The sequence below is a fragment of the Ochotona curzoniae genome, unplaced genomic scaffold (genome assembly GCF_017591425.1).
Source record: "Ochotona curzoniae isolate NIBS_2020 unplaced genomic scaffold, NIBS_Ocur_1.0 contig_908, whole genome shotgun sequence".
NCBI lineage: Eukaryota > Metazoa > Chordata > Mammalia > Lagomorpha > Ochotonidae > Ochotona > Ochotona curzoniae.
In genome coordinates this window covers 12,939,961-12,967,120 of record NW_024466607.1, presented here as the reverse complement: position 1 = coordinate 12,967,120, position 27,160 = coordinate 12,939,961, and the positions used below count along the sequence as shown (strand labels likewise).

The window sequence follows — 27,160 nt, the reverse complement described above, 5'->3', positions numbered from 1 at the left end:
GTACGACAGCTGATGCAGCAGGGCAGAGGGACCTGGGTCTAGCAGGCTTCCTACCACTGCTTGGGGACTGCTCCTGGGGAAAGAACTCGCTAGAAAAGTAGCGAATTGCTGGGCCTGTTTGATCCCCTGGGGTTGAGGCCAGGGGTCTGTGCTTCTCCAAGCCCCCACAGTTCCGACACACACTCCTGTCTGAACACCGCTCTAGGCCCCCCATTCTGCACCCACTACCCACTGAAGCTAAAATCATCCAAAGTTATGTGGTGCACCGACACTGAGAACACAGCTACATTCTGAGCTGCCAGCTTGGCTGCGGTTGGTTAGGTGGGAGCCAAGTTCACACCTGGACTTGGGTCAGGGTTCCTAAACATGGAGGCTGGCCAAGGATTAGCGTACCCAGGACCCATGACAGGCACCACTCCCTGACCCGGGCAGCTGTGTGCGCCCAGCAGGGTCAACTGGCACATGGCCCACGGAGAGAGGAGAAATGTTGGCAACAGGGAAGATGTGGGCTGAAGGTCAGCTGCAGGTGGAAGTGAAGCTGAGAGTGAAGACATTCACTTGGATAAACAAGGCATGGGACCCAGCCGTCTTCCCACATGCAGGGGGCGGGGCTGGAGTCCCCTCACCTCCTCAGCCCGTACACGTAGCACACAGCGACCGCCTCCACCAGGACGATGAGCAGCAGGGACAGTGTGGCCGCGTAGTCGTTGAAGATGTCAAACCAGTAGTTGCCAGCCTCCATGGTGAACACCATGCCGACGGCACAGCTGACGAGGCACACCAGACCTGGGGGCACAGGACCGTCAGATGCCCCACCTGCCAGACACCGCCATGCCTCCTTACCTGCTGCCCGGCAGGAGCACCAACTCTCCCATCCCAGGCTCGGGAGCACCTCCATGGCATGGCCTCTCTGGTGGCCTGGGCCGCGGGAGCAGAGGGGTCCCCAGGAGTGTCACCACAGGCCCTGGTGCTGATGCATGGCGCCGCCCTGCAGGGCAGTAAGCTTGGTGCAGCAGAGAACGGCAGGTGTGTTCTCTGGGCAGCGGCACCAGGCTGTGGATCTGGGGCTTCTGTTCCCCCAGCCACTCAGCACCAGAGCTCAGGGCAGCCGAGTCCCAGGAGGGACTGGGGCGAGGGCACCCCATGAGCAGCTTCCCGAGGGGCCTGACACCCAGCCAGGGGGCAAGAGTGGGCCTGCTGAATGGTGCACCCTTACACTCCTGAGCTTGGTGTTAGAAGCCTCTTCTGCAGACAGGCAGGCCAAGCCCAGAGGTACTGGGTCCCTTGCCCCTTTTCCCACAGCAGGTGCGGCTGCAACAGCCTTCAGTGCCTGCCACCCAGGTCTCCCTTGAGCAGCTCAGCTCCCACCTGCCCTTCTCACCACAGCCCCTGGACCACCCTGAGGGGAGCCCAGCTGAAGAGGGGGCTGTGCACCGGTTGAGAGATCATAGGCAGGCGTCCAACTGGCTGCAGATGTGAGAGGAGAGATGTTGCAAGTCAGAGAAGGAACAGAGAAGCGGGGACTGGGGAGGGAGTCGAATGGGAGTGGAGTCTGGACCAGCCTGGGAGTGGCAGGTCTTGTCACAGAGAGAGGGTTGGCCACTGCAGCCCGTGGGGTGCCACTGATGGCAGGAGGAACTCAGGGAGCAGTGTGATTTCAGTGGCAGCTTCTTAGCTCACATCTGGTCCCACATCTGGCAGGACAGTGTGAGCTCCTCAAGTGATCCTGAAAGGTGTGAGTTTTGGGGGTGCCCATTGTCTGGGAAGGGGTGAGAAGGAGCTTTCTGGGGTGCGGGATGTTTTTTCACCTTTGAGGTAGTTCCTTGGGGGGCTACATGTGCACAATGTGTGGGTGTGGTTGTGTAGTTGCAATACCTCCGCGAAATTCCTCCAGCCTGGTGCTCACGGAGAGGCGAGGCTGCAGACAGGGACATCACTCCAGGGAAATCCCATTGGGTGCAACACAGGACCGAAGCTCCAGGATTTGACCCTGGCAGGTGTGGCTGGTTTCCACAGAACCCCGGGATCCCACCTCAACAAGCCACAGGCCCCCTGCCACATCCAGTACTCCCCAGAGTACTGGCTGTTCTGCTGACCTGAGATAGCCTCCTTGGGCAGCAGGCTGGAAATGAACTTGCTGTCGGTCAGAGGGGTGAGGATGGCCGCCGTGTTGCCCAGCATGCTCCCCACGCCCAACAGCAGCAGCATGAAGAAGTAGAGCACTGACCACAGCTGCGACACCTCCATGTTCTTGATGGCCTCCGTGTAGACGATGAACGCCAGGCCTGTGCCCTGGACGGCCTGTGCACGGCAGGGAAGATGTGGGTTACATCCCCGGGGATGTCGCAGGCCCGAGGGACCCTGCACCCACACGAGAGACCCAGAAGAAGCTCCAGCCTGTGCAGCCATTTCTGTCTCTCCTTCCCTTTTAAATCTGATTTTCCAATAAAAATAAATAATTCCTTAAGATCATTAAAAAAAAAAAAAAGACAGATGTCCTCAGAGTATCATGGTTGAGTTCCGCTCCCTGTTCCCCAACAGCTGAATTACAGAAACAAGGTGGGCATTTAAAATTGGACAGATGAGCCATTGTCCAGTACGGCAAAGTAGAGAGGCTAGACAGCAGCCTGACCCTCCCACAGTCCCCAGGCACTCCACTTTTAAGAACTCTGTAGTCTGTTACTCATATAGACTCAATGACAGAAGTTATGGAATAGGGTAGAAGGGCGATGGAATGGTTACAGTGGTTCATCTCCAACGTTGAGTGGTTCAGCTGATCATCCCAGGAAGACATAACTTTTGATGGTTCATGTCTGCCACCCAACGGCCTAGGAAAGCAGTCACTTCGACTGCCACACCCAGAGCTTGTTCTCTGCTGCCGTGGAGGCTCTTCCGTGGAGAACAGACAAGGCTAAACTAGCAGCTAGAAGGTTTTGGAAACTGTGATCTAACCACGGGGGAATTACGGACACTCTCCAGCAACGGAGACACTTTGTTCCCCAGACGCGGATGCTGCTCTGGACCGCTGTCTACTGAGACAGCCGCCCGACCTGACAGGTGCACTCTCCATCACACACCATGCCCTCGCTCACCCCAGTCCACAGTCACTGGGCTTGCTCTCCCACTCTGTCCAAAGGGATGCCTGTCTGCTGTGAGGGACACTCTGCTGCCTTGCCTCCTCTTGTTCTCTGTCTCACATCTCAACTCCTTCTTGCACAAAGATAAAGCCTCTCTCCCAGGCACCTGCAATTATATATTTGGTAGAGCTAGACAAGAAAAAAAAAAATACAAGAGCAGTGGTTGATCCTGCACAACTTCACTCCAAAGTACGTTCTACTTTCTCCCCTGCCTTGTCCAGAGGCAGCCAAGGTCTCTTTGCCAACAGAGGCAGTGGCTTGCCCAGTCACCATACCACCCTGGCCTCTCCCTGCCTTGCCCTACTCTCTCTTTTTACAAAGATTTAGTTATTTTTATGACTAAGGCTATAAAAATAAAAGTCAGATATACAGAGAGGAGGATCTTCCATCCCTTGATTCACTCACTCCCCAAGCGGGCACCACAGCCGGAGCTGAGCTGATCCAAAGGCAGGAGCCAGGAGCTTCTTACAGGTCTCCCACGTGGGTGTAGGGCCCCAAGGCTTTGGGCCATCTGCTACTGCTTTCCCAGGTCATTAGGAGGGAGCTGGGAGGTAAACGGGGTCACCAGGATTAGAACAGGCACCCATATGGGATCTCAGTATATAGAGGACTTTAGCCATTAGGCTACCAGGAAGATCTTTAACTTTGCTTTTCAAATAAATTTAAAAATATGTATTAAAAAAAAATACTTCTCTGGGCCTGGCATAGTGGCTCAAGAGGCTAATTCTCTACCTTACAGCATCAGTGTCCCATATGGGCATTGGTTCTCGTCCCAGTTGTTCCACTTCCCATCCAGCTCCCTGCTTATGGCCTGGGAAAGCAGCAGAGGATGGCTCAAGTCCTTGGGTCCCTACACCTATATGGGAAACTAAAATTTCTGAATCCTGGCTATAGACAAACCCGGCTCCAGTCATCGTAGCCGTTTGCAGAATCTTTCTCTGTAACTCTTCATTAAAAAAAAAAAAAAAAGCCTTGAAGAAAATTCCCTTGTTTTCCATTCATCAACATGGGCTTTGTTAAAATACAGAACTCTCCCACCATCACTGCCAAAAAGTGTAGATTGGTAAAGCCCAGTTCTGTTTCCTACCGTGCCGTGAGCTGTTGGGTTGTTACTTTAATGACTCATTTAAACATTCCGTTAGCCACGATGTGGTTCTCAGGAACACTCATGTGCACTAACAAGGCACCGTTGGTCCTGCCCAGAAATGTCATGTTTTCCTGAGACCCCTAGGGTTCACAACACCCTCATAAGGTACAAAAAAAAACTGTGTTTCAGTCACTGAGGTTAATGCTCTGCATGCTCATTCATGCTGATAATTCAATCAAGTATTTCTTTGGTTTGCTTTTAAAGAGATAGTTGGTTTCTTTATTTTTCTAATTTTTAATTTTTTGTAATATTGTTTACATAATTGGGAGGGATGCACACCCACTGCTTCTTGCTGAGAAAAAGGGTCATTTGATGACGCCTTAGAGACTCTGATGGGGGGAAGAATGTTCTGAGGGTGTTGTTTGAATAGTTCTGATAGTTCTGAGAAGTTGATTTCATTGCTCCAGGGTGGAGGAAATCTTTCTAAGGTCTGTTGGTAAAGTCTACCTCAGTGTGCATCCATAGACCCAGACACTTGTTGCAAAGCTTGACCAGGAGAGTTGTCCAACCTGTTCTGCTTTCCATCCTCTGACAAGGCACTTGATGTCCCTTGCTAGCCTACGTGAGCTAGCTGTCACGTCCCTGTGTATGTTTAGACATGCTGTCCCCTGTACAGGCATTAGCAACTGAGGAGGCCCAGTCCCAATACATGCACTCCATGTAAGCTCAGACAACACATTCTGTGATTTTCCCTGTGGTTGGGATGGAGTCTGATGTCCACCAAGAAACCTCACCTTGGATAACCTCAGACTCAGCTTCTGTGTGCGCCAGCCAGTGCGGTCAGGTTCGGTCTGTCACCTGCACCAGCCAGTGTGCATACGGGTGGATGCAGCTGCCTGGTCAGTTCCGACCCAGCCCCACACCTCATGTGAACTGACAGGTGCTGCAGCCCAGCCCAGCTAGCCCTCCACAGAGCCGGCCCTCACGCATTTCAGCAGGTACTGTGGCCTAGTCAGGATGACCCCCTATAACCTCCGTAGGCCTGCCCCCAGCTCCTGGTTTTTGCATGTGCCAGGCTAGGCTCTGCTGTAGCCTAGCCCAGCCCAGCCCACGGGTGCTGAGCTTAGCTCAGCCTGCCCCACCTCGGACCCAGCTCTCATGATGTCGACAGGTGCTGTAGCCTTGTCCAGGCTGGCCTGCACCCACCCCTGGTTCTTGTGCTCAGCAGGGATAGGTGTAGCCTAGCAGGGGAGTTTTACTGTGTTCTTATAACTGACCTAAGTAACAAAATTCTATGCATCTCACGGAAGGTTCTCTGTTGTCTTTATTGAGTTTAATTGCCTGCCTGCCTGCCTTTCATCCCTTTAAAGAAATTATTTTTATTGGCAAGGCAAATTTACAGGGAGCAAGAAAGATCTTCTAGTGCTGGTTTACCTTCTCCCGCAAATGTCCACAAAACCAGAGCTTAGCTGATCTGAAGCCAGGAGCCAGAAAATTCTTCCAGGCCTCCCATGTGGATGCGGGCCCCAAGGTTTTGGGCCGTCCTCCACTGCTTTCTCAGGCCACAAGCAGGGAGCTTGATGGGAAGTGCGGTGTCTGGGACATTAACCAGCGCCCAAATGGGATCTCAGTGCATGTAAGGCAAGGACTTTAGCCACTAGGCTACCGTGCTGGGTCCCTAAATGTATATTTTAACTGTTATTAAATCTGATCCACATCTTTGGTTAAAATGCTCAGATTTTACTGTCTCTTTTAAATGGTTTATACTCCAGATAACTGTTTTACATCCAAAGCTCTAAAATCTTGAGTCTCTGACCTTGAGGCTTCTGGCTGGACCCCTGTAACTCCCACAGGGGAGAAATTGAGGAGAATGCACAGTTGGGTTATTACATGAGGCCCAACGCAGGCTGTGCTCAGACGATATTGTGATGTTTTATTCACCGGTTTTAATCAGTGCCAGTACATTGCAGAACAGACCCTTCCTCATGGCTTTATGTCGAAGTTGTCCTACAAGTTGCTTTGGTTGTGAGACAGTGCGGGGCAGTAGGGTCGTTTTCTCCCCTGTCCCCAGCTTCTGGTGGCAGCCAGGCTAACACCGGGACAGGGAGCTGCTGACACCTGGCCAACCACATCTTCATACTTGCACACAGCCCTGCCTTCTCTCTCTCTCTCTCTCTCTCTCTCTCTCTCTCTCTCTCTCTCTCGGCAGCCAGTATCAGTTAAGAAAAGTACCAAATAGTTACACAGCCACTCTTCGGTCACTCTTCTTGCTTTGAAGATCAACCACAACTAGACGCTACAAAGTCATGGACACTGGGTAGAGCCCATGAAAGAGGGTTAACAGCTGTTGTATGGGAAGATCTGCCCTCCAGGAGACCCAAATAGGCCAGTTCACCCCACAAAATAGCACCTGTTTGCGATGAAAGAAAAAATAAAAAAGGCAAGGGGGGCAGTCATGGCATTGAATAAAGAGTTGCCAGTGGCTGCTTTCCAAGGAAGCCCTGCCTGCTCTGCCAAAAAAATTTAGCCCCTTGGAAGTGACTGTAAGAATCCCCAGATTGGAACCACAAAGCCCATCTTTGCTTTTCACCCAGCCCAGCACGGCCGTTGAGGGCACGACCCAGGGTCCTTGTTGGCATTCCAGGGGGCTGATGTGTGCAGGAGCGGCTGGAAAAACAGGCAATTGTGTGGCTGAGGAATCAAAAGTCCTGCCCTTGTTGCTAACCTGGTCGAGGCGGGTCTAGCCTTCTCCCTCGGGCAGCCTGCAAGAACCTCCCCACCCTGCACCAAGGGGACTGTTCGGACCAGCCTAATGGGTGAGTCCTGACCTTCCTCAGGGGCAGCGTAAGGCAAACTTTCCCTTCAGTTTTAGGAATTCTATATCCAAGAAGCCCTCCACCCAGGAATGTTCCAGACAGGGGAGGAAAAGAAGGCTTGCTGGAAGTGTTATGACCTCAGGAAAGCCCAACTGGCAGAAATACTCAGAACCGTGGAGGCTGGAGACACATCAGGGAGAGAAATGACTGCTTACGAGGAAGGAAAGATTTTAACAGCAACCACAGAATTAATGGGAGAAAACAAAGGTTAACCTAAATATTTTTACTTAAGGAAAAATCACCTTAAAAAAAAAATGGAGGTCAGAGGCTAGAGCCATTACACAGTAAGTTGAGCCTACACCTGTGGTATCAAAACCCCATATGGGCACTGGTTCAAGTCCCAGCTGTTCCATTTCTGGTCCAATTTCCTGCTGATTTTTCTGGAAAGGCGGCAAACAATGGCCCAAGTCCTCAGGCCCCTGCACCCAATGTGGGAGGCCTGGAGGGCTCGCCCACCCCTCGCCTTTTGGGGAGTGAACCAGCAGATGGGAGATCTCTCTGCTCTTTCCTTCTCTCTCTCTGTAAATTTGCCTTTCCAATTAAAAAAACTTAAAAACAATTAGGGCTAGATACAGTTACATAGAACAAAACCAGAATATTTATTATGAAAAGAGTTCTGACAAAAGATATTTTAAGAGAGGAAAATCGAATAAAGGAAGCTGGGAAGTGAGAGAGAATGGTGAACCAATGACGAAGGCAGACACAGACAAAGTAACGGCCCTGTCTGGTGAGTGAGTCTAAAAACCAAACCTGGATAACGCTCATGTGTAGAACAGGAGGGATGAGATGAAAGGTTTAAAAGGCCTTCTGTGATTCGGATGGAAAGTCAAGAGATTGTCTAACTTTAAACTTTACTAAATCAAATACGCATGGGAAATGGCCAAGAGCAGAAATCAACTATTCAATTGGCCAACAGCAGATGACCAAACAGAATGAAGCCAGGAAGACAGAAAAGCAGGTAATGGGTGGGAGGTCTGAAATAACTATGTGATCCTCGGACAGTTCAGTTCCAAAGGAAATGAGGAAAATTTCAAAGTACCAACACCAAAGAAGAGAGAACACTGAAGGCCAAGGGCCTCACGGGTCATCCAAACGGGGCCTTGGACTTGAAGGGCAGGAGCTGGGGCCTGGGGGTCTGAGCTTTCCCTTGGGAAGATCATACCACAGGCCAGGAGCAGCAGGCAGATGGGACAGAGCAAGTGGATCAACCCAGAAGGACATCACCCAGGCACCAGGTGCCACATACGGCAGCCAGCCAGTCTGCCAACCAACCAATTGACTAACCGGCCAGCCAATCAATCAAAAATATCAATCTGCTGGCAACCAGTGCTCCCTCTTCCTTACCCTTGCAAAGCGTTCTCTAGAAACATTTTCTAGAAGTCTCTAGAATTTCTATTTACAATAAGAATCAGACAACTATGTTCACTACCAGCTCCTCTTTCATGGTGCCAGAGTCCTAGTGAATACCATCAAAACAAGAAATGAGATCCAAGCAGAGAGAGGAAAAACCTAAGGGGATGCAGGTGACACGAGAGTGAAAACAAAGGGAACTCTCATTTTGTCCCTGAAACTTTTTCTTTCGTATAAAAAGAAGGAAATCTGAATCCCAAGTGATAAATGATTACAATCCTTCTGTGCCCCGCACCTGTCAGTGGTTGCTATTCTCTATACTTCCTGTACTTAAAAAATACAGATTCAAAAGACCTGGCAGTGAGGAGGACCTGGGGCGGCTGAGGGAGCCCTGGGATACCCAGCGTTTCCCCCTGGGGCCTGTGGACCGCGCACACCCCCTAGGTCCCAGGTGGGCAACCCTCAGGGACCCCAAGCGGGGCTCCTCACCGTGTCCAGCTCCGCCTCCAGGCTGCAGTTCTGGATGTGCGGGAAGAGGGCGCTGTACTCACTGGGGTAGGTGGCTGCCAGGTAGTCCTTCACCTGCTCCAGGTTGGCAGCTGTCAGAAAGCCGTCCTCCAGGTCAAATGTGTTGGTCAGCAGCAAGATCACCCTGCAGAGAGGATGTGACACTGACCCTTGGGCCCCAGGGAAGGTGTTCAGAAGCCTGGGTGCCAGCTTCAGATAGGAGATCTGATGACCAACCAGGACCCCTCAAAAGTGGGGCAATCTGAATGCTTGGAAGTGTCTCACACAGGGGCGGAGATGGCGGTGGGAATTACAGCCACACAGAGGGCTCTTTCAACCTCTGGGCCAGCAGTCTCGTGCAGTTTCTGTGATCAGAGCCAGCCCTGTGGCCTAGTGAGTTAACCTGCTGCCTCTTACTAACATTCCCTTTCATAACACTGGTTCAAGTCCTGGCTATTCTGCTCCAGGTCCAGCTCCCTGCTAATGCACCTGGGAAAGCTAATGCAAGATGGCCCCATGCACTCGGGCCCCTGAACCTACGTGGGAGACCCAGATGAAGTTCCAGGCTCCTGGCTTCAGCCCAACTCGGCCTTGCCATTATAGCCATTTGGGAAAAGAACCAGCACATTGAAGGTCTCTGTCTCTTCTCAAAGCTTCCTAAATAAAATCTTTAAACAAAGCAAGCTTCTAGGTTGATAAAAGGCTCTGTCTCGATGTGCTCCATAGCCATTGCGTTTAAGTAATGTTTGCACCACTGATGGACTGACTTATGTTACTTTAACTCAGGGGACAGAGTTGTGGCACGGTGGGTAAACCAAGTCCTGCAGAGCTGGCATCCCATTGGGACACCAGTTTGAGTCGCAGCTGCTCTACTTCCAATTCAGCTTCCTGCTAATGCACCTGGGGAACCAGAAGAAGATGGCCCAAGCGTGTGGGTCTCTGCATCCATGTGGGAGACCTGGGGGAAGAAGCATCTTGCTCCTGCCTTCGGACTGGCCCAGGCTCCACTGCTGTGGTCATTTGGGAAGTAAAGTAGGGCATGGATGATCTCTCTCTCCCTCTGTAACTCTGCTTTTCAAAGAAATCATTTTGTAAAAACAACCTTAGCCTAAAATTCAGAATCATGTACATGTAAGTTAAGCTCTCTAAATTTAAAATAATTCACATGGATTCACCTTTGCAGTTGCAGATAGCCTCTTGTGGCCAGGGACTATGACACTGTGCCTTGTGGTTCACAGAGTAGATGCTGTGAGTTCCAGGCCTCAGCTGGGCCAGGCCCTGGGAACTCAGGTTTGTCTGTAGAATGCCATGGGGTGCTCAGACCTTGACCCCTGGGAGGCAGTCACGGACTTGCCCCAGGTTACTTGCTGTGTGGCTGGATCTAGGACTCCAAGGAGATGGGCAGTCCCCTCCCCTGACTTCCCAGCTTGTCCCTTGGGCTCAGCACCCCTAGGACTCCTGGTAAGGGCCCAGGCTCACTTCTTCAGGCAGTTCTCGTAGTTGAAGGTGGCCTTGAAGCCGTAGATGGAGAAGGTGACGATGCTGGCGAATATGGAGGTAAAGCTGTTGATGAGGGAGACGATGACCGCGTGCTTCTGGCAGTTGTTGGAGGGCTCATTGTAGCTGGCGAAGGCGATCAGGCTGCCGAACCCCAGGCCCAGGGAGAAGAAGATCTGTGTGGCTGCGTTGATCCAGGCCTTGGGGTTGGCCAGCTGCTGCATCTGCAGAGCCGGGGGGGGGGGGGGGACAGGGCTGACAAATCTTCTACCATGAGTTGGATGTAGAGTGGATGGTGGTAGAGTTTGGGCCTGGGTTCCTTCTAATACACAAGGGTGTGCTTTGGGGATGTTATAGCCATTTTGTTTTCTGGGGTACAATTGCTAAATGCAGAATGTTTCTCTGGGGCCTATGTTGTGGAGTAGTGGGTAAGGCTACCACCTATGAGGCCAGCATCCCATAGGAGCACTAGTAAGCTTCTCGGCTGAGCCTCTTCCGATCCAGCTCCTGTTAATGGCCTGGGCAAAGCAGCAGGAGATGGCACAGTGCTTGAGTCCCTACCACCACCTGTGAGACCTGGCTCCTGCCTCTGGCTTGGCCAAATGCGGAATGAACCAGCAAGTGGAAGGTCATGGTCTCTCACTCACTCTGTAATCCTGACTTTCAAATAAGTAAATATATATTTTTAAAAAGTGTCCCATCTCATGAAGCAGTGCCCTCCACTGAGTGTTCTCACTGTGATGTGAGGGGTGGGGACAGATCATAGCCAATACGGCAAGGAAAGGGGGTGTATGACCTGCTTGGGGAAGGGCCAGCTCTGGCACAGTGTGGGAGGGACTTGGGCAAGCATTGGGCAGTAGCCAGAGGGAGGCAGGGGCAGCAGTTAGAGTCCTGGGTGGATAAGACTGGGAAGCTGAGAGGGACCCTGAAGATCCCAGATCATGTGGGACCATGTGGCTGACAAGCAGATTCAGGACCCTGCACACCCACAGTCTGGGGGCTCACAGCAAGCCCCTGGGTACAGCCCCCACCTGCCTCTCCCCCTAGCCACCCTGGAAGGCAGCTGGATGAGTGAAGGAGTCCCTGAGCCCTCATCACCCACATCCATACCTTGGGAGTGAACATGTACATGAGGCCGTTGGTGGCTCCGTGGAGCGTGAGGCCCCTGATCAGGTAGATGATGAGCACACAGTAGGGCAGCGATGCTGTAAAATACACCACCTGTGGGCAGTGGGGGGGCAGAGTCAGCCTCCTGGAGATGCAGGGACAGAGGCAGACCCTGGCCTGTGAGTCCCCAGCAGGCGCTGGGCTCTCAGGCTGCGCCTCGGCTGCTGACAGCTGGACCAACCACTGGCCTTCTTGGTGGGTGACAGGCTGGGATTTGGGGCTGGAGGGACACAGCCATGCACATCCATGACCACCAGGACATGTCAGATTGGCAGAGAACAGGTATGGAGGCTCTGATAGGACTTGAGGGAGTCCCTAAGAAACACCAAGCACATGGAGACTTCGAACAAGGTCAGAAATGACCATGCGATGAAAGTGCAAGCAAGGTAGTGATGCGCCCAAGCAGAGGCAGCCCACAGAGGGTGTCTGCACTCTTCCTGTGCCCAACTCAGCCATGGGCTTCCTCGCGGCCTCAGCAAAGAAGGAAGTAAGGTAACTGTCTCTTAGAGGAAAACAACGAAACAAAGAAAGGGGAAGACGAGGGCTCTCGGTGGACGGGCAAGAGAGAAACCGGAGCTTGAAAACTATTCACGAACTTTCGCCAATCGCCTCTTCTTTCTGTATTGGCAAATGTGCCAGGTTCCACCCTGGGAGGACACAGAGGGGAGCCCGGGGCTTTCCCTCCTTGCCTCTCCGCCTCTGCCCCTGCCCTGCAGAGGTGGACAAGTCTCCCAGGGACTCTTTGAATCCTGACTGGGGTGGCTCCCTGCACCCACACCTAGTGGACGGGAACATGGGTTATGGGCTCAACCTAACCTGCTGGAGCAGCCAAGTGTGACACATCCATGACCACGCCTACAGGAGCAATGGGGCATTACCCCAGGGGCAGCCAGGAGAGGGCATGGAGTCTTTAACACAAACCATGCCCCAGAAATAGAGCTGTGCGGGCATTTCTGTCATGAGGGGGCAAAGGCATATGCCGAGAAAATAGGTGAGTAAGAATAAACAGGCGTTGGGGCTGGCAGTGACTCAACAGGCTAATCCTCCACCTGACAGTGCCAGCAACCTATATGGGTTCTGGTTCATGTTCTGGCTGTTCCACATCTAATTCAGCTCTCTGACTTGTGGCCTGGGAAAGCAGTGGAGATCAGCCTAAAGCCTTGGGACTCTGCACACTGGTTCCTGGCTTTGGACTGGTTCAGCTCCAGTTGATGAAACCTTCTAGGGAGTGAACCAGTGGATGGAGGATCTTTCTCTCTGTCCCTCCTTCTCTCTGTAAATCTGCCTTCCCAATAAAAAAAAATCCTAAAAAAAACAAAAGGGCAAACAGGTGTTAACACAGGCTCTTTGAACGTGGGAGGTGGGTCACCAGGGCAAAGGCGCCGAGAGACCCTCAGAGAGCAGGAGAGCTGGTTCATACACATACAGTACAATCAGGGGGTCAGCAGGTCTAGGCACACCCCCAGCTCCGCCTGGGGACCCACCGACACCCACAGGGAACCTCTGGAGCTAGATCTTTGCGCTCCCCCAGGGTGCATGCTACCTTTGAGGACTGGGCTATCCTGCCCTTTCTAGAACAAAGCAGGAGTTGCCTCTGCTCATGAGGTCATCTCCCTAAGACTGGGCCCACTCCCTTGGGTCCACGCCCCTGCTACATCCAATCACAACTCTAGACAACACATGAAGACTGTCACAATTCCCTTTGGATTTAAGCTATTGAAACTTCTGGTCAAGCTCTCAGTCTACTTTTCAAGTAGGCTTGAATTTGCTGTTTTCTAGACTATCATCCGAAGGTGAACGTGGATGTTAGCATGGGGCGATGCGGGCACGCATGCCCTGGTCCTCTTGCGGAGGGTTGCCAGGTCTGAGACAGGGCTGCCTAGGATCGGCGCTGTGTGCTGAGGCTTGAGAGCCAGGTGGCAGTGACAGAAGCCCTTGCTGTCTACACGGAGCTGGGAAGAACTGGGTTGTGGAGAGCAGACCCAAGGGCTCCATGGGGTCACGGACGGTGCTGAGAGCACAGCGTTCCAGCCCAGCTGTCCACAGGAAGGCCCTGGGAGCCTGTCAGCCTCCTCCATGCCATGGCTCGGCAGGACTCAGGTGCCAGCAGCTCAAAGATCTCCCAGCGTGCCTGCATACAGCTGAACGTTCAGACAACTGCGGGGTTCCCCAGGGTCTTGGGCAGTCTCTCCAAGTTTTAAAGACGGGAACTCGTGGCTTCTTCCTCTGGAGCTGGCTTCTCTTAGAGTCCTCGACACCAGATTCAGGGTTGCGACTTGAGCCACCCTCAGTCACCTTTATGGTTATGGATGTGATTTTCCCAGCATATCACCAGCACCCTACACCCCAGCAAGCCTCTACCTCTTATTGTCTGCCACCTGGGACAAAGGCATCTGTTCCTGGGCCTGCCCACCTGCCAGGCCCTTCCTGTCCCACCTGCCAGAACCTTCCTCTATGCCACACCACCTCTCCCTGCCCGCCCTGCTGTTCCCCCACACCCTGCCCACCTTCCCAGTGGACTCAGTGCCACGCAGGATGCACAGGTACACCACGAGCCAGGCCAGAATGAGGCACAGTGCTGGCTCCCACTGCAAGCTGCCGCTCTCCTGGATGGACGGCGAGATGTTGAGGGTCTTGCGGTACCAGAAGTACTGCGTGGAGGTCGCCTTCTCGCATTCCTCATCATAGCCCGTGTGGTTCTCATTCAGGGGACACACAGACCACGGCAGCGGGTCCTGTAGGGCCAAAACTAGTGTCTTACAGAGTCATGGGGCTGGGACCACCATCACGGCCGGGCTGTGGGAGGCGGCCCTGGAAGGAATATGGAGTTGGGTAGGGGTCTTCTAAGGGCAGGTCCTTTCGTGGCAGGAAGGGGATCCCAGAATTGGTCAAGGACACAGGAGGGCCAGGAAGGAGGCTTGGAGGAGAGCCTCTCTCCCCAGCTGAATGGACAGGTTTCTAAAGGACAACAGGACTGTGCTGTGGGTCCTAAACATGGAATGGCCAAGGGACACCAACACTTTCCTTTAGGATGTGGGGACCCTGCACCTCAAGTTCTGCAGTGCCAGCCTAGAATGGTCCCGACCTGCTCAAGGACTGAAGGACTCCTTGCTTTGGGCCAACTCAAGTCAACAGAAAAACCCAAACCCACTCCTCCAACTGACCATGTGGTTACTTCTCACTAGCCCTCCCTCCTATTTCTCCAAGGCCACAGCCTGCACCTGCTCCCCACTGGAACATCCTCCTGTTTCCAGCTGTTAGGTTCTCCTAGTTCTTTGCCTGCCCTGTGGTATCCAGCAGTCACAGCAGTGCTGGCAGCTGCTCCCCTGCCGATGTGAGCTCTGAATGCATAGCCTCTGCTTGACCTCATCTGGGGGTCTTAACTCCCACAGCTGCTGCCAAGCCCAGGGATGAGTAACATTGATTCTGGCCCCGCTCACTGGACATTCCCCCCACTGCACACTGGATTTGGGAGCTAGAGGGAAATGGGGTTTCGCCACCTGCTATCACCCCGCCCATCTGACCAGTAAGAGTCTAACACTGGGTCTTCCTCCCAGCTTGACACAGCCGGACCTGAAGTCGTTAGACTTTGAAGAGGAGAGCCATTAAGCTTCTCTCTCTGCTTCTTAAGTTTTGCTTGACCTGGTTTTTCTGTTGCAAATGCCTGAGTGGCTCCAAGCCCCAATTAAAATGATTTCAATTAGACAGAGACACACAGAGAGAACTTCCGTCCACTGGCTTGCTCCCCAAACACCTGCAATGGCCAGAGCTGGGAACTGGAAACTCGAGCCAGGTCTCTGTGGATTGCAGGAACCCACCCACTGGGGTGCTCCCTACTGCCTCCCAGGTGTGCATGAGCAGGAAGCTGGGGTATCAGGAGCTGGAGTTGGGAGTTGAATCCTAGAACTCCGGGATGGCATCTTAACCATCAGGCTAACCCTGTTCCTCGGCTCACTTGTAGAGACAGCTCCTATGGTGTTTCAGAATGATAGCATTCCTTCTAGAATGATCTTGAGTCTATAGGGAAAAGGAGAGGCTCGAAAATGGGAAAGGACGCATGGCCCACCATGGAGGACCCTGGGAAAGCCATGTGTTAGAGGCAGTGTAAGGACACAGTGGGTTAAGTTTCTGTGTGTGACACAGGTTGCATCCTGGTTGCTCCACTTCTGATCCAGCTCCTTGCTAAGTGGCCCAAGGTCTTAGGCCCAGCCATCCACTTAGGGGACCTAGACATGGTTCCTGGCCTTGGTGTGGTCCGGCCTTGGTTGTGGTGGTCATCCGAGGAGTGAACAGCAGACAGAGCTGTCTCTTCCTCTCTGCTGCTCTGGCTTTTACATAGGGGCTGGTGCTGTGGCACAGCAGGTAAACCTGCGCATGTGGCACCAGCATCCTGGTTGTCAGTTCAAGTCCTAGATGTTCTACTTCTAAGCTAGCTCCCTGGTAATGTGCCTGGGAAAGCAGTGGAAGACGGCCCAAGTGCTTGAGCCCCTGCCTCCATGTGGGAGGCCTAAATGGAAGAAGCTCCTGGCTCCTGGATCTGGACTGGTTCAGCTCCAGCCATTGTGGCCATTTGGGGAGTGAACCAGCGGATGGAAGATCTTGTCTCTGTAACTCTGCCTTTCAAGTACTTAAAGCTTAAAAAAGGAAGAAAGGAAGGAAGGAAGGAAGGAAGGAAGGAAGGAAGGAAGGAAGGAAGGAAGGAAGGAAAAGATAGACACAGCCAGCTTCTCAGAACCGTACAAAAACACAGACACACACCTGCACAATCTGGCTTACATATAGGGGGGTCCATGGGACCCAGGCTCAGAAGCCCTCTGGGTGATTTGGGGTGCTAGGCTCCGGCTGCCTTCCTACCACCTGCTGCTCCCCGAGGCCGCAGCCCTTTCTCTAGCTGGGCGGCCTTACATCCTGTTCCTCACCGGTGCCCATTCTTGCTTTTGTGTGGCTGGCAGCTCACCTGGAAGGAGTGGAAGAGGTACCAGAAGGCCCAGGCATTGATGACATTGTAGTACATGGACAGGAAAAAGGAGACCACCACACTGGCGACGCCTGCAAGGAAGCACAGGGCGATGGGCCCCCTTGCTACTGCTCACAGTCCACCCAGGACCCCTCCCCAGGGCCAACCCTGTAGGGACTGCCTCCTGGCCAAGACCTCCTTGTATCTCCACCCCTCCATCTTCTGAGACAGGAAGCCAAGCAGATTATTTACTGAGACCTCAATGCCAGCTACTGTGCCAAGTACCTCTCATGTACTTAGAATTCTCCCCATTTCTTAGAGGAGTGCTGAGACCCAGCCCTGACCCAGGACCACCTGTTAGGTGTCAGCAAAAGCTTCAAAACAGAGTTCTCCCTGCTGGGCCTTAGTCCTTAAAGCTGGCTGCTAAGTGGCCTCTGGCGCCCCCTGATGGGCACAGACACTTGGTGTCAGCGCATGCTGCCTCTGAGAAGCCCTCTGAAATTGTTTGCTTAAGCAGCCTGAAGTCATAACTGGGTCCCTTCTCCAAAGATGGACACTGAATTGCAGTGTGGCATCCATCTGTGCTCCTGGAGGCAATGTTCCCAGCCTGGGGCACACAGCAGGTGCTCACTAGGACAGGGACCTGTTTCAGGGAGCTTCTGGCCAGGACTGGGAGTCACACACAGGAGTTGAGCTGCAGTTTATTGCCCTGAGGGTAGGAACCTGGCCCCTCCCAGCCCTCCCTCCCCCAGCTGGCTGCCCAACCAAGGGCTCTCTCTCTGCCTAGTGCTTGCCCCTGGCAGAAGCTGTGTGCAGGGGTTGTTGTCCCCACCCAGGGGATGGTCTGGGGTCCCCGGATGGGCGGGTTCTTGCAAGGCCCTACATACCGACTCCGCTGAGGTAGGGGCTGATGGTCCTCCAGGCGCCGATGCTGCCCTGGCGCATGCGCTGTCCCACGGCCAGTTCCAGGTACAGGAGTGGCATCCCCTCCACCAGGAGCATCACGATGTAGGGGATCAGGAAGCTGCCTGGGGGTGCCGAGAGCTGAGAGCCAGGCCTCCGGCCATGAGCTCTCCTCCAGTGGCTGCCCAGCCTCAGCACCAAGTCTGCCTCTGCTCACCCACTCCTCCTGCCTCCTCCCCAGGCTGCCCCACATTTCTTCCTGCAATCTTCCCACCTGGTCATGTGCCAACACCTGTTTTCACCCACCCATCCATCTATCCTTCCTTCCTTCCACCCATCCATTTGCTCCTCTATCCATCTGTCCATCCATCCATCCATCCATTCATCACTTATCCACTTGCCGGTCCATCTATACCTCTATCCATCCATCTATATTTTCATCTTTGTCCATCCATTTGCCTGCTGGGCCATCCATCTATGGATGACAAGCAGCCACGTTAAAACCAGTGTCCCCACCCTGGCTGATAGACTGCTAGTGTCCCAAGGCCCTCGAATGCCCCTCACAGCCTCTGCCGCTCCGGCCCTGATGGCAGAACCCTTGTTCTGGGCGCCCCCTCAGATGCCCCAGGACAAGGCACTCTGACAACCAATCTGGGGTGCACCGTCCTAGGCAAAGCTGAGACTCAACCCACTCCCCCTCAATCCTGTTCCTGCTTGGGCTACTTCCTTGGGATATAGGACCCAGGAGGACAGTGGCTGGATAGGGACCCAGCAGAGCCCTGAAGCCACCCCTCAAGGGGGAAAGACACAGTCTCATGGGGGTGTGGTTGCAAGAGGGAGACTCCGCTTCCTCCCAGGCTCCGCCTCCTCCCAGGCTCCGCCTTCCAGTCCGTGCCATTTTGGACCATGCAGTGGGGACCCAGCCAACCCTGTGGCTTCCTGCCATGCAGAGGTTGGGCAGGGGAGATGGGGTTGGAGGGGTAGGGTGGTTTGTTGCAACCATCAAGATGCTACTTGGGACACCCCACCCCACATCAGGGTGCCTGGGTTCAAGGCCCAGATGAGCTCCGGATTCCAGCTTCCTACTAATGTGTACTCTGAAAGGCAGCAGGTAATGGCTCTAGCGTTGGGTCCCCGCCAGCCATGTGAGAGACTTGCATTGAGTTCTAGGCTCCTGGTTTCCACCTGGCTCAGCCCTACCAATTTAGGGTATTTGGGGGGTAGATGGAAGAGTTCTCTCTCTGAATCTTAAAAAAAAAAAAAAAATCAAAACAATCCAAGTCTCCCTACCACTGCCATACTCCTGTGATGCGAGCATTCAGACACTGGCTGGGCTGGGTCAAGTGAGGCACACGGGGACCTGCCAGGGGCATCCTGTTGGGGCATCCTCAGTCCGCTCAGGCCAGCCAGACACTTCCTCCCAGAAAGAGGTGGAGTCCCTGTCCCCGTGGTGTGCCTCTGGGCTGGCCCTGTGACCTGCATGGTCTGGGACGATATACTGGAAAGGACACTGCATGGGTCCTAGAGCCCAGGCCTTGGTTCAACCTGCAGTTTTGCTTTCATGCTCTCACAGGGTAGCCCTAGGGACTTGCAGGTTCCGGCTCCAGAGGGTAAGAGCCACCCCACCCCTCATCGTGGGGGTGGGGAGGAGCCCCAGGAGCCCAGCCAACTCCACTGGCAAGGGAGTCGGGGAGCTGTGAGGAGTAATTAAATCATTCTGTGGCAAGCCACACTAGTGTCTCTTTTACCTCTTAATACAGCCTAAAAACAAGGACATTCCCACCCCTCGTCCCAGTGCAACCGGCAAATGAGGATGTTAACAAGGACGCAGCACTGTGACTTCTGTCTACAAGGGAAGGTTGAGCTTTCACCCACTGGCCCGTGATGTCCTTTTCGTGGGCGAAGGTCCAGCTCACACACCCGCATGGCCTCCAGGGGCCGTGGCTCCTCCGTGTCCTTGAACCTGGGATGGGGCCGTACACTTCCTCTTTCCTCACCTTGACCCTTTGGAAGGGACTAACCAGCAAGTTAGTGTGTGGAATGTTCCTCTTGCTGGGTCTTGGCAGAAAACACAAACGTGATCCTGTGTTCCTGCCCGGATGCTCCAGATGCCAACTGGCCTCATTGTGGGCAAACTTTGCTCACCCTGTTAAGGCAGTGGCTACTAGGTTTTTCTTACTACCAGCTGTCACTTTCCTCTTGGAAGGGATCAAGTCCCTTGTAGGAGGTGTTTTGAGCCTAGGGAAATACTCACACACACACACACCAAAACAAAACTCTGACATCCATGCAATCAAGGGGTCTTTAACAAGTCCGTGGAGAATGTATACCATGAAACATTTTGCATGCCCTCTGCCTGTGACCAGCATCCCCTATGGGCACCAGTTATAGTCTGACTGCTCCACTTCTGATCCAACCACCTGCTAAGGGCCTGGGAAAGCAGTGCCAAGATGGCCCAAGTGTTCAGGGGGTACTGCACCCACCTGGAAGACCTGGAAGAAGCTTGGGGGTCCCTGGCTATTGTGGCCATTTGGAGAGTGAACCAGCAGATGGGAGCTCGCTCTGTCTCTCCTTCCTCTGTAACTCTGTCTTTCAAAGAAATAAAACATAGAAATTACAAAAACAACAAGCTCTGCATAGATGTCCAATTTCTTTGTTTCTTCTTATTTTGCACTAATAGAGGACATGGAATGGAGTGGGAGAGGTGGAGTGGAGGGGTTGGCAGCTTGGGGTGGGTGACAAGGCTGCAGAGGCCAAGCTTGAGGGTTTTACCCGAGGGGCAGGGGGATGTTTGGTCCTCCCTGCCCAGCTGGCCTGGGCATCCTGCCTGGTCTGCCGCCTCTGTGGGAGAACATTTTCTCCTTTCTTTCTCTGACCCCAAGCTGGCTTCCTGGGAAGAATTCCCTGTCTGGCCCCGCCAGCTCCTTGCCCTGCGTGATTCGCCTTCAGAGCAGCTCCCTGGATGAAGCATGCTGTGAGGTTTTGGTGTCTGTGCCCTTCTGGGTACAAGCTTGCTCCCTGCTCTACTCTGGGCAGGGGCTGAGGCCTGGCGACTCAGCCACACACATCACTTTCTCCAGGCTCCCCTCTAGATGGCTCACCAATACCAGCCCCTCTGGGTACCCCTTTGCTTCACCCCCAGCCAAAGTCCCAAACTGCTGGAGGACAGGGATGGGGTCTTCCTGGCTCACAGGAACCGGAACGGATCGTGCACAGAGCAGGTGCACGATCAGTTTGTTGAATGACTTCCTGATGGTAAATGGCTCTGTAGTGATGGTTCCAGTTTGGCGGGGTGGAGTGGGGCTGCTGGAGACTATTGCTGGGGGATGATGATGGACAATTCTGGAAATTTATTCTGATGCTAAAAGCTTTTTTTTTCCCCCCTTAAAAACTCCATCCACATAAGCTGTGTTCCTCTCAGCTGTCTCCTGTGCCAAGAGCAAGTGAAAAGCCGTTCTGGTGAGAATGATACACCAAGCTGAGACAGGTTTCTCCAGTGTAGCTGAAGGCTGGAGAAATGAACTCTCTTTGTGGGACAGAAAACAACACACTCACCAAACAATGAACTAAACCCGAACTTGAGTGATACGCTAGAAAACAATGCAGCGAGAGAAAAGTTCCCCACACGACACATCACCGCAGCATATCTGCTCCTATCCCTGGATATTTTTATAGCCCTAAATTTAAAGAAAGATGTTTTTAAAGAAACTCTACCTCACTTGCATAACTTCACTTGGCATGTGCATTAGGTAGGATGTAGCTAGGCGGCAGGGCTGGCTTACGCAGTCCTCAGAAAGGACGAACAAGCCAAGGCACCGTGGACCCATCTCTGGCAATACCTTCCATACAGAGCCAACAAGAGGACCAGCCATTGCATTGCGACACAGTGCGTAAAACCACCATCTGCAATGCTGGAATTCAAGTCCGGCTGCTCTACTTGCCGTCCAGCTCCCTGCTTATGACCTGGGAAAGTAGTGGAGGATGGGCTAAGTACCTGGGCCCCCACACCCACATGGGAGACCTGGAAGACACTCCCGGCTTCTGGCTTTGAACTGTCCCGGCACCGGCTCTTGTGGCCATCTGGGAAATAAATCAGCAGACAGGTCTCCTTCTGTCCTTCTCCCTCTGTAACTGTCTTCTGAAACGATGAATGAATAATAAAAAGGAATAGCCTAAGGCAGTGGAGCAATTTCCTCCCTCTGAAACAGATTTGCTAAGAAACAGAAGAGAGGCAAGGGGACAGCTTTGTGAAGAATTACTAGGCAGTGAAGATCAACTGCAGAAAACCAAAACTTTACATAGTGGAAAAACAAGATGGGTGGATTTCTTCCCCTGGAAGGTAGTACATGAAGTAAGACACACATGCTTAACCACAGCTCAGAAGAAAGGAAGAAAGAGATGGAGACGGTGAGAACCAAGCGGAAGGCGTCCGGCAGTGGCACAGCCGGCTGAGCCACTGTCTACCCGGCTGGCATCCCGTGTCACAGTATATAATTTGTTATTGACCTTGACAAAGAAAATACCTGTGCTCAAAATTTTAAATTGCCCTCCTAGTTGAGGAAACAGATTTATTGCTTCTAAATCACTGGAGGAAATAAAAACAAAGAAAACATCCTGGGCCCGGTGGCATGGCCTAGTGGCTAAAGTCCTCGCCTTGAATGCACCCCGGGATCCCATATGGGCGCCAGTTCTAATCCTGGCAGCCCCACTTCCCATCCAGCTCCCTGCTTGTGGCCTGAGAAAGCAGTCGAGGATGGCCCAAAGCTTTGGGACCCTGCACCTGTGTGGGAGACCCAGAAGGAAGTTCCTGGCTCCCAGCTTTGGATCGGCGTAGTACCAGCCATTGCGCTCACTTGGGGAGTGAATCATCGGACAGAAGATCTTCCTTTCTATCTCTCATCCTCTCTGTATATCTGACTTTGCAATAAAAATAAATAATAATAAAAAAATCCTTGCTATGGTAAAAAGCAAAACAAAACACAAATAACCATAGAGAACAAAACTGGATGACAAATAATGACAAACATAACCTGATGACAAGTATCAATAAATCAAAGTCCTGCATTAAGATGATCAGTACTCGGAGTGCAGCTTCTAACAGCCTAAGGGATCACAACTCAGAACGTCTCGGGAAGTCATGTGACCTCTGTGAATGAAATGCAATCCGAGCTGTCAGGTTCGTGTTCAAAGAACATTCAACGGCTTTGGAAATGATTATAGAGGGTTACTTTTTAAAAGCAAGACATAAATTACATATATGGTTCTAATTTTTAAAACCAAATACATTAACAGTAACTGCCTTTGAGTGGTGAACTTTGAGGTGTTTTTGTATTTTATTCTACACTTCTGTATTTTCCAAAACTTTTACCATGAACACACAGTATAGCTTGCAATGACACAAGTATTCTATAGCATGTCGTTATTTTTCTCATTATTATAGCCAGTATCTTGTGCCCAGACTCTAACTAGAACAAAAAAAAAAAAATCCTTCTGTATGGAATTGATCCTTGCAAGCCACGGAATCCATAAATCCATGCCATCTGAGATCCAGGAAGAGACGCCCTGCTTTGGCCTGTCCACCCCCTTCCCTTGCAGCTTTACCAAAAAATCTCCAGTTCAGAGTCAAAACCCTTCAAGATTGTTGGAAACAAAATGCCAAAGCACAGGTGAGAGAACCCAAAGTCCTCCTTCTTCTCTCTGCCCAGCTAGCGTCTAAAACTTCCAGGCTTCCTCTCCGGCCTGTCACCTCTACTCCTAGCCCATCTTCCCTTCACCTGCCACCCAATGCACCCCTGTGCTCCATTTGGCAGACTCAGTGACCCACAATTTCGACCATGCCGCCCATTACCCTGTGGAGTCCTGGCTGTGCCATTCCAGACTCGCCTCCCCGGCCCCAACCGGGTATGCCACAGCCACGGTTTGTTGCCATCACTCAACAGGGCACCGTGTCTGAACCTTTGGCACCTGCAGTTTCCTTGCCTCCTAAGGTTGACTGACTGCTGACTCCACTGGATAAGTCTCAGTTGTTATGCCAGGCTCTGATTCAATGCCACCTTCGCTGGAAGGCTTCCTGGGTTCTCTTGGGCAGCGAGTCTTGCTCCTGGAGTTGTTCAAGAAGGGCTCTGAGCAGCCCTTTGGCAAAGCTCTTCCTACTCTGTGCAGAATGGGGCATTTTCCTGGGTGCCCTCCCTCCCTTGGGTGATCAAGGCTCTCAGTAAAGACTTGCTGACTTCACTGCCTCATCTGGGTCTCCCAGTGGATGGTGGATCTTTGTCTCTCCTTCTGTCTGCGCAACTGCCTTTCCGATGAAGATGAAGAAGGAGGAGGAGGAAGAGGAGAAGAAGAAAAAGAAGGGATGAGGAGCAAGGCCCAGCAGCCTGAGGTCGCTTTGCAACCTGTAAGACGCAGGTTCTATCCTCCCAGGGGTCTGTGGAAACAGCATGAGTTCCCACCCGCCCGTGCATGTGTGTGTACAATTCCATACATGCACCTTGCAGGTGAACACTACAGCAGCCTTCACCTGTTCACCCCTGTGCTGATAACGCTAGCTGCCAGCCTGAGAGCCATGGTCAGCACAGCTCCTGGCTCTAGCGCTTCTGGGGACCAGCTCACTCTCCCCATCTTAGCAGGACCCCACACTCTGGGACAATCTGGTAGTGGCAGTGGGTCACATGGCCACAACCAGCAAACACTGGGAATTAGGTCCTGCTTCCAGCTCCCAAGCACCCCTGCTGGGGCCACCAGCAGCTAGTGGCTCTGACCTTGCCTCTCAGTGGACCAGCAGCATCAGTCTCACCAGGGAGCTTGGTGGAAATGCCGAATCCTGCCCTCCCGCAGCAGGCCTGTAGCTTTACCCAGATGGAAGGCTACACTGTGAGATGCAGGCTGCCAGAGTTGAAAGGACTGCCTAGAGATGGCTTCTTGTCCCAGGAGGCAGTAGTGCCTGGGAGGGGAAGTGGGACACGGAGAGTGACACTGCATGATATCATGATACAAGTATCTCTTTCTCCATCACCCACTTGACAGTTCAGTATCAGAGCAGGGAAAATTAAGAGGGAAAAAAATTAACCTTCCCTTAGTCACAGCGTTGTACTCAGCTCCTTCCACACCCTCGACTCCACCAAGCATACTGTTTATTTTTCATATGCTGGGACACAGACATTCTCATCGGCCGTTCTTCCCCACCAGCCTGCACCCTTGAGCTGGACATGCTCACTCAGTACTTGCTGACTTTTTCCAAAAAGAGCTCCTTCATCTGTCTCGGTTTGTGTGGTGTGTGGTGCAGGCGGCCTGAGCTGCCCAGAGCCAACAGGTACCCAGGAACTGTAATCTTCAGAATTAACATTCCTTGTGCTGGGCCTGGCCTCCAAGAGCAGGCAGGAAACAAATGCCCCAGTCACACCAGACAGGCACCTAATCCTCTGCTTGATTCTGGGAGGTATTTTGGCAGAGTCGGGCTGGGGGTGGGGGGTGCGGATGAGGGGCGGGGGTAGGTAGGTGGGGGTTCTGAGCCCTTTGTTTGCTTGTGGAGAAGGACTTGCAAACTACCTGGGCTCTGGGCATCAGAAACTGCTAATAGGGGACCCCGCTGTGCAGCGAGAGCTGGGGCACCCCCACCTGCTACAGCGAGGAGCAGGCTTTGCGCTTTCATTCAGAGAGTGGCTGGACAGGGCAGGAAGCTGAGGGACTCCGCATTCACAGTGCAGTCTGAGCCCGGTGTGTGCTTGCCTGGCCTGATGGGCAGCGGGCAGCGGGAGGGTCAGGCACAGCAGCTTGGAGCGCAGGCACCATGCGGCCAGGCCTGGAGGAAAAGTGGAATGCTCCAAGTGCCACGACAGCAGCCCAGGTGGAGGAGCTGAACGGAGAATGAGTAAGAGAAATGTTTAGGGCTGGATCGGCACGTGCAGGGACAGACACACCTGAACTGGAGAGGCGCGGGGGAGGAGCAGGGATGGGGTGCAGAGAGAAGGTGCGGGCGGTGAAACGCTTTTGATTCTGCAGTTGTTTACCTAACATGATACTATCACCCGCCCCCAGCCTTACCTGTTCCCACTCCTCACCCCACTTTGTCTGGCCAGCCAATCTGCCTAAGGAGCCCCTGAAATCGGCACCTAGAAGACATTCTGGACCCTCACGGTTTTGAAGCTTTCCTAGCAACTCCTTGGCTGGGAAGGAACTAGTCAGTCACATTTACACCCATTCGCACGGTGCAGGTAATAGCGTTGCCGTAAACAAGGCTGAGGAGGAGTTTCACCTGGCCAGATGGTTGGGCAACGACGCCTGGGACAAAGTGTGTCATGGAGAGGTGTGCTGAGGACAGGGATGGGACCATTTCACTCTGTCGATCCTGAAGTGGGCAGCACATGCCCTGAGCATTTCTGCCTTGCCAAAAAAGAAAAAAGAAATTGGGGCGTTCAAAATGCTCTATGGAAGAACAAAACTGCACCCTTTAACCCTGGCTTGGGTGGGTCTGAGCAGGCGGAGGCGAGGGTGGTGTTAAGGTCCTGGTTCTCAGATGCAAATGAAACGCGGTAAATCCTTTGCTCTCTAGCTTGTTAAAGCGCCCCACCTCCCTCCACGGGCCTGGGGAGGACACGGGCTCCACGACAAGGGACAAGCACACAGAGGTAACCATCTGTTGATACTGCTGGGTTTCTCCCTGTGCTTTTAACTACAGTTACACACGGCTCAGTCTCTGAAGTTGTAAATACAACACACCTGACACTGGTCTTGTCCTCCCTCCACCTGGTATACCCCCGGGGAGAAACTATTGCAGCAACTTAACTTCACCTGCAGCCCAAGAGCCTCTCAGCACCCAGCCCCTCAGCCAAGGCGTTTACCCTCTTCAAAAGCTGGTGACAACCCCTCCACCTTCTACTGCAGCTCGGATTCTTTGCTTTTAGCTAAAAGGGAACAAGCTGTGGCCAAGTTGTCTTCCGAATTGGGAGGTGCCTGGCATGGGGTACAGGCCCCCCAGCCAGCTGTATGTGCTGCTGCTTCCCAGCCAAGCTTCATGTAAACACACACAACCACACAGGTGTCTCGCCTGCCTGCTAGGGTCGCAGCTCCCTGCCTATGTTTGACCGAACCCGTCTATACCGAAACCACTCGCAATCCTTCTAACTCGTTTCAAACCGCCCCGCTGGGGACTTCAGTCCACGAGGTGAACGTTGCATAACCAACTGGCGCTGGACGGCACAATCTCTTCCTCACTTTTCAACAGAGCGGTGTCAAGTTCATTCACAACCAAGTCCGGTCCCCTGCCACTTCGCCTCTCCAAGTGAGGGCAACCTCGGCTCCACGCCGCTTCCCGACGCTCCCGAGTTGGGTGGGGAAGAACGACCTGGGTCGTCGGGGACAGGGAGAGGAGCGGCAGTCGTATATAGCGCGCCTATCTCGGGTTGAGGGGCGTCCCGGGTTAGGGATCCCATCTCCGCAGCGTGGTGCGGATCCCCGGGCTCGGCGAGCCTCGGTGTACCGACCTGTGACCTGGGCGCGATCCGGGCGCGCACCTCCAGGCGCACGGGGGTTGCGGGACGCGCACTCACCTCCGCCGTACAGCTGGCACAGATAGGGGAAGCGCCACACGTTGCCCAAGCCCACGGCATAGGAGATACAGGCGAACACAAATTGTAGCGGGTTCGACCACAGCGGCCGCGCTTTCTCCATGGTTCCGTCT

At 53.2% G+C, this 27,160-nt stretch overlaps 1 protein-coding gene across 1 annotated transcript in view; it reads right to left on the bottom strand.

Annotated features, from left to right (window-relative positions):
* SLC6A20 (solute carrier family 6 member 20) overlaps positions 1–27,160 on the bottom strand; it is a 29,614-nt gene extending 2,454 nt beyond the window's left edge. Inside the window, exons 1-9 of the mRNA XM_040994950.1 lie at positions 27,030–27,160; positions 17,466–17,606; positions 16,579–16,670; positions 14,129–14,356; positions 11,565–11,675; positions 10,437–10,678; positions 8,940–9,102; positions 2,097–2,301; positions 627–786 (exon numbers count right to left, since the gene is read on the bottom strand). Of these exons, the coding sequence (XP_040850884.1) occupies positions 627–786; positions 2,097–2,301; positions 8,940–9,102; positions 10,437–10,678; positions 11,565–11,675; positions 14,129–14,356; positions 16,579–16,670; positions 17,466–17,606; positions 27,030–27,150 (1,463 nt within the window). The 5' untranslated portion in view covers positions 27,151–27,160. The remainder of the gene's footprint in view (positions 1–626; positions 787–2,096; positions 2,302–8,939; positions 9,103–10,436; positions 10,679–11,564; positions 11,676–14,128; positions 14,357–16,578; positions 16,671–17,465; positions 17,607–27,029) is intronic.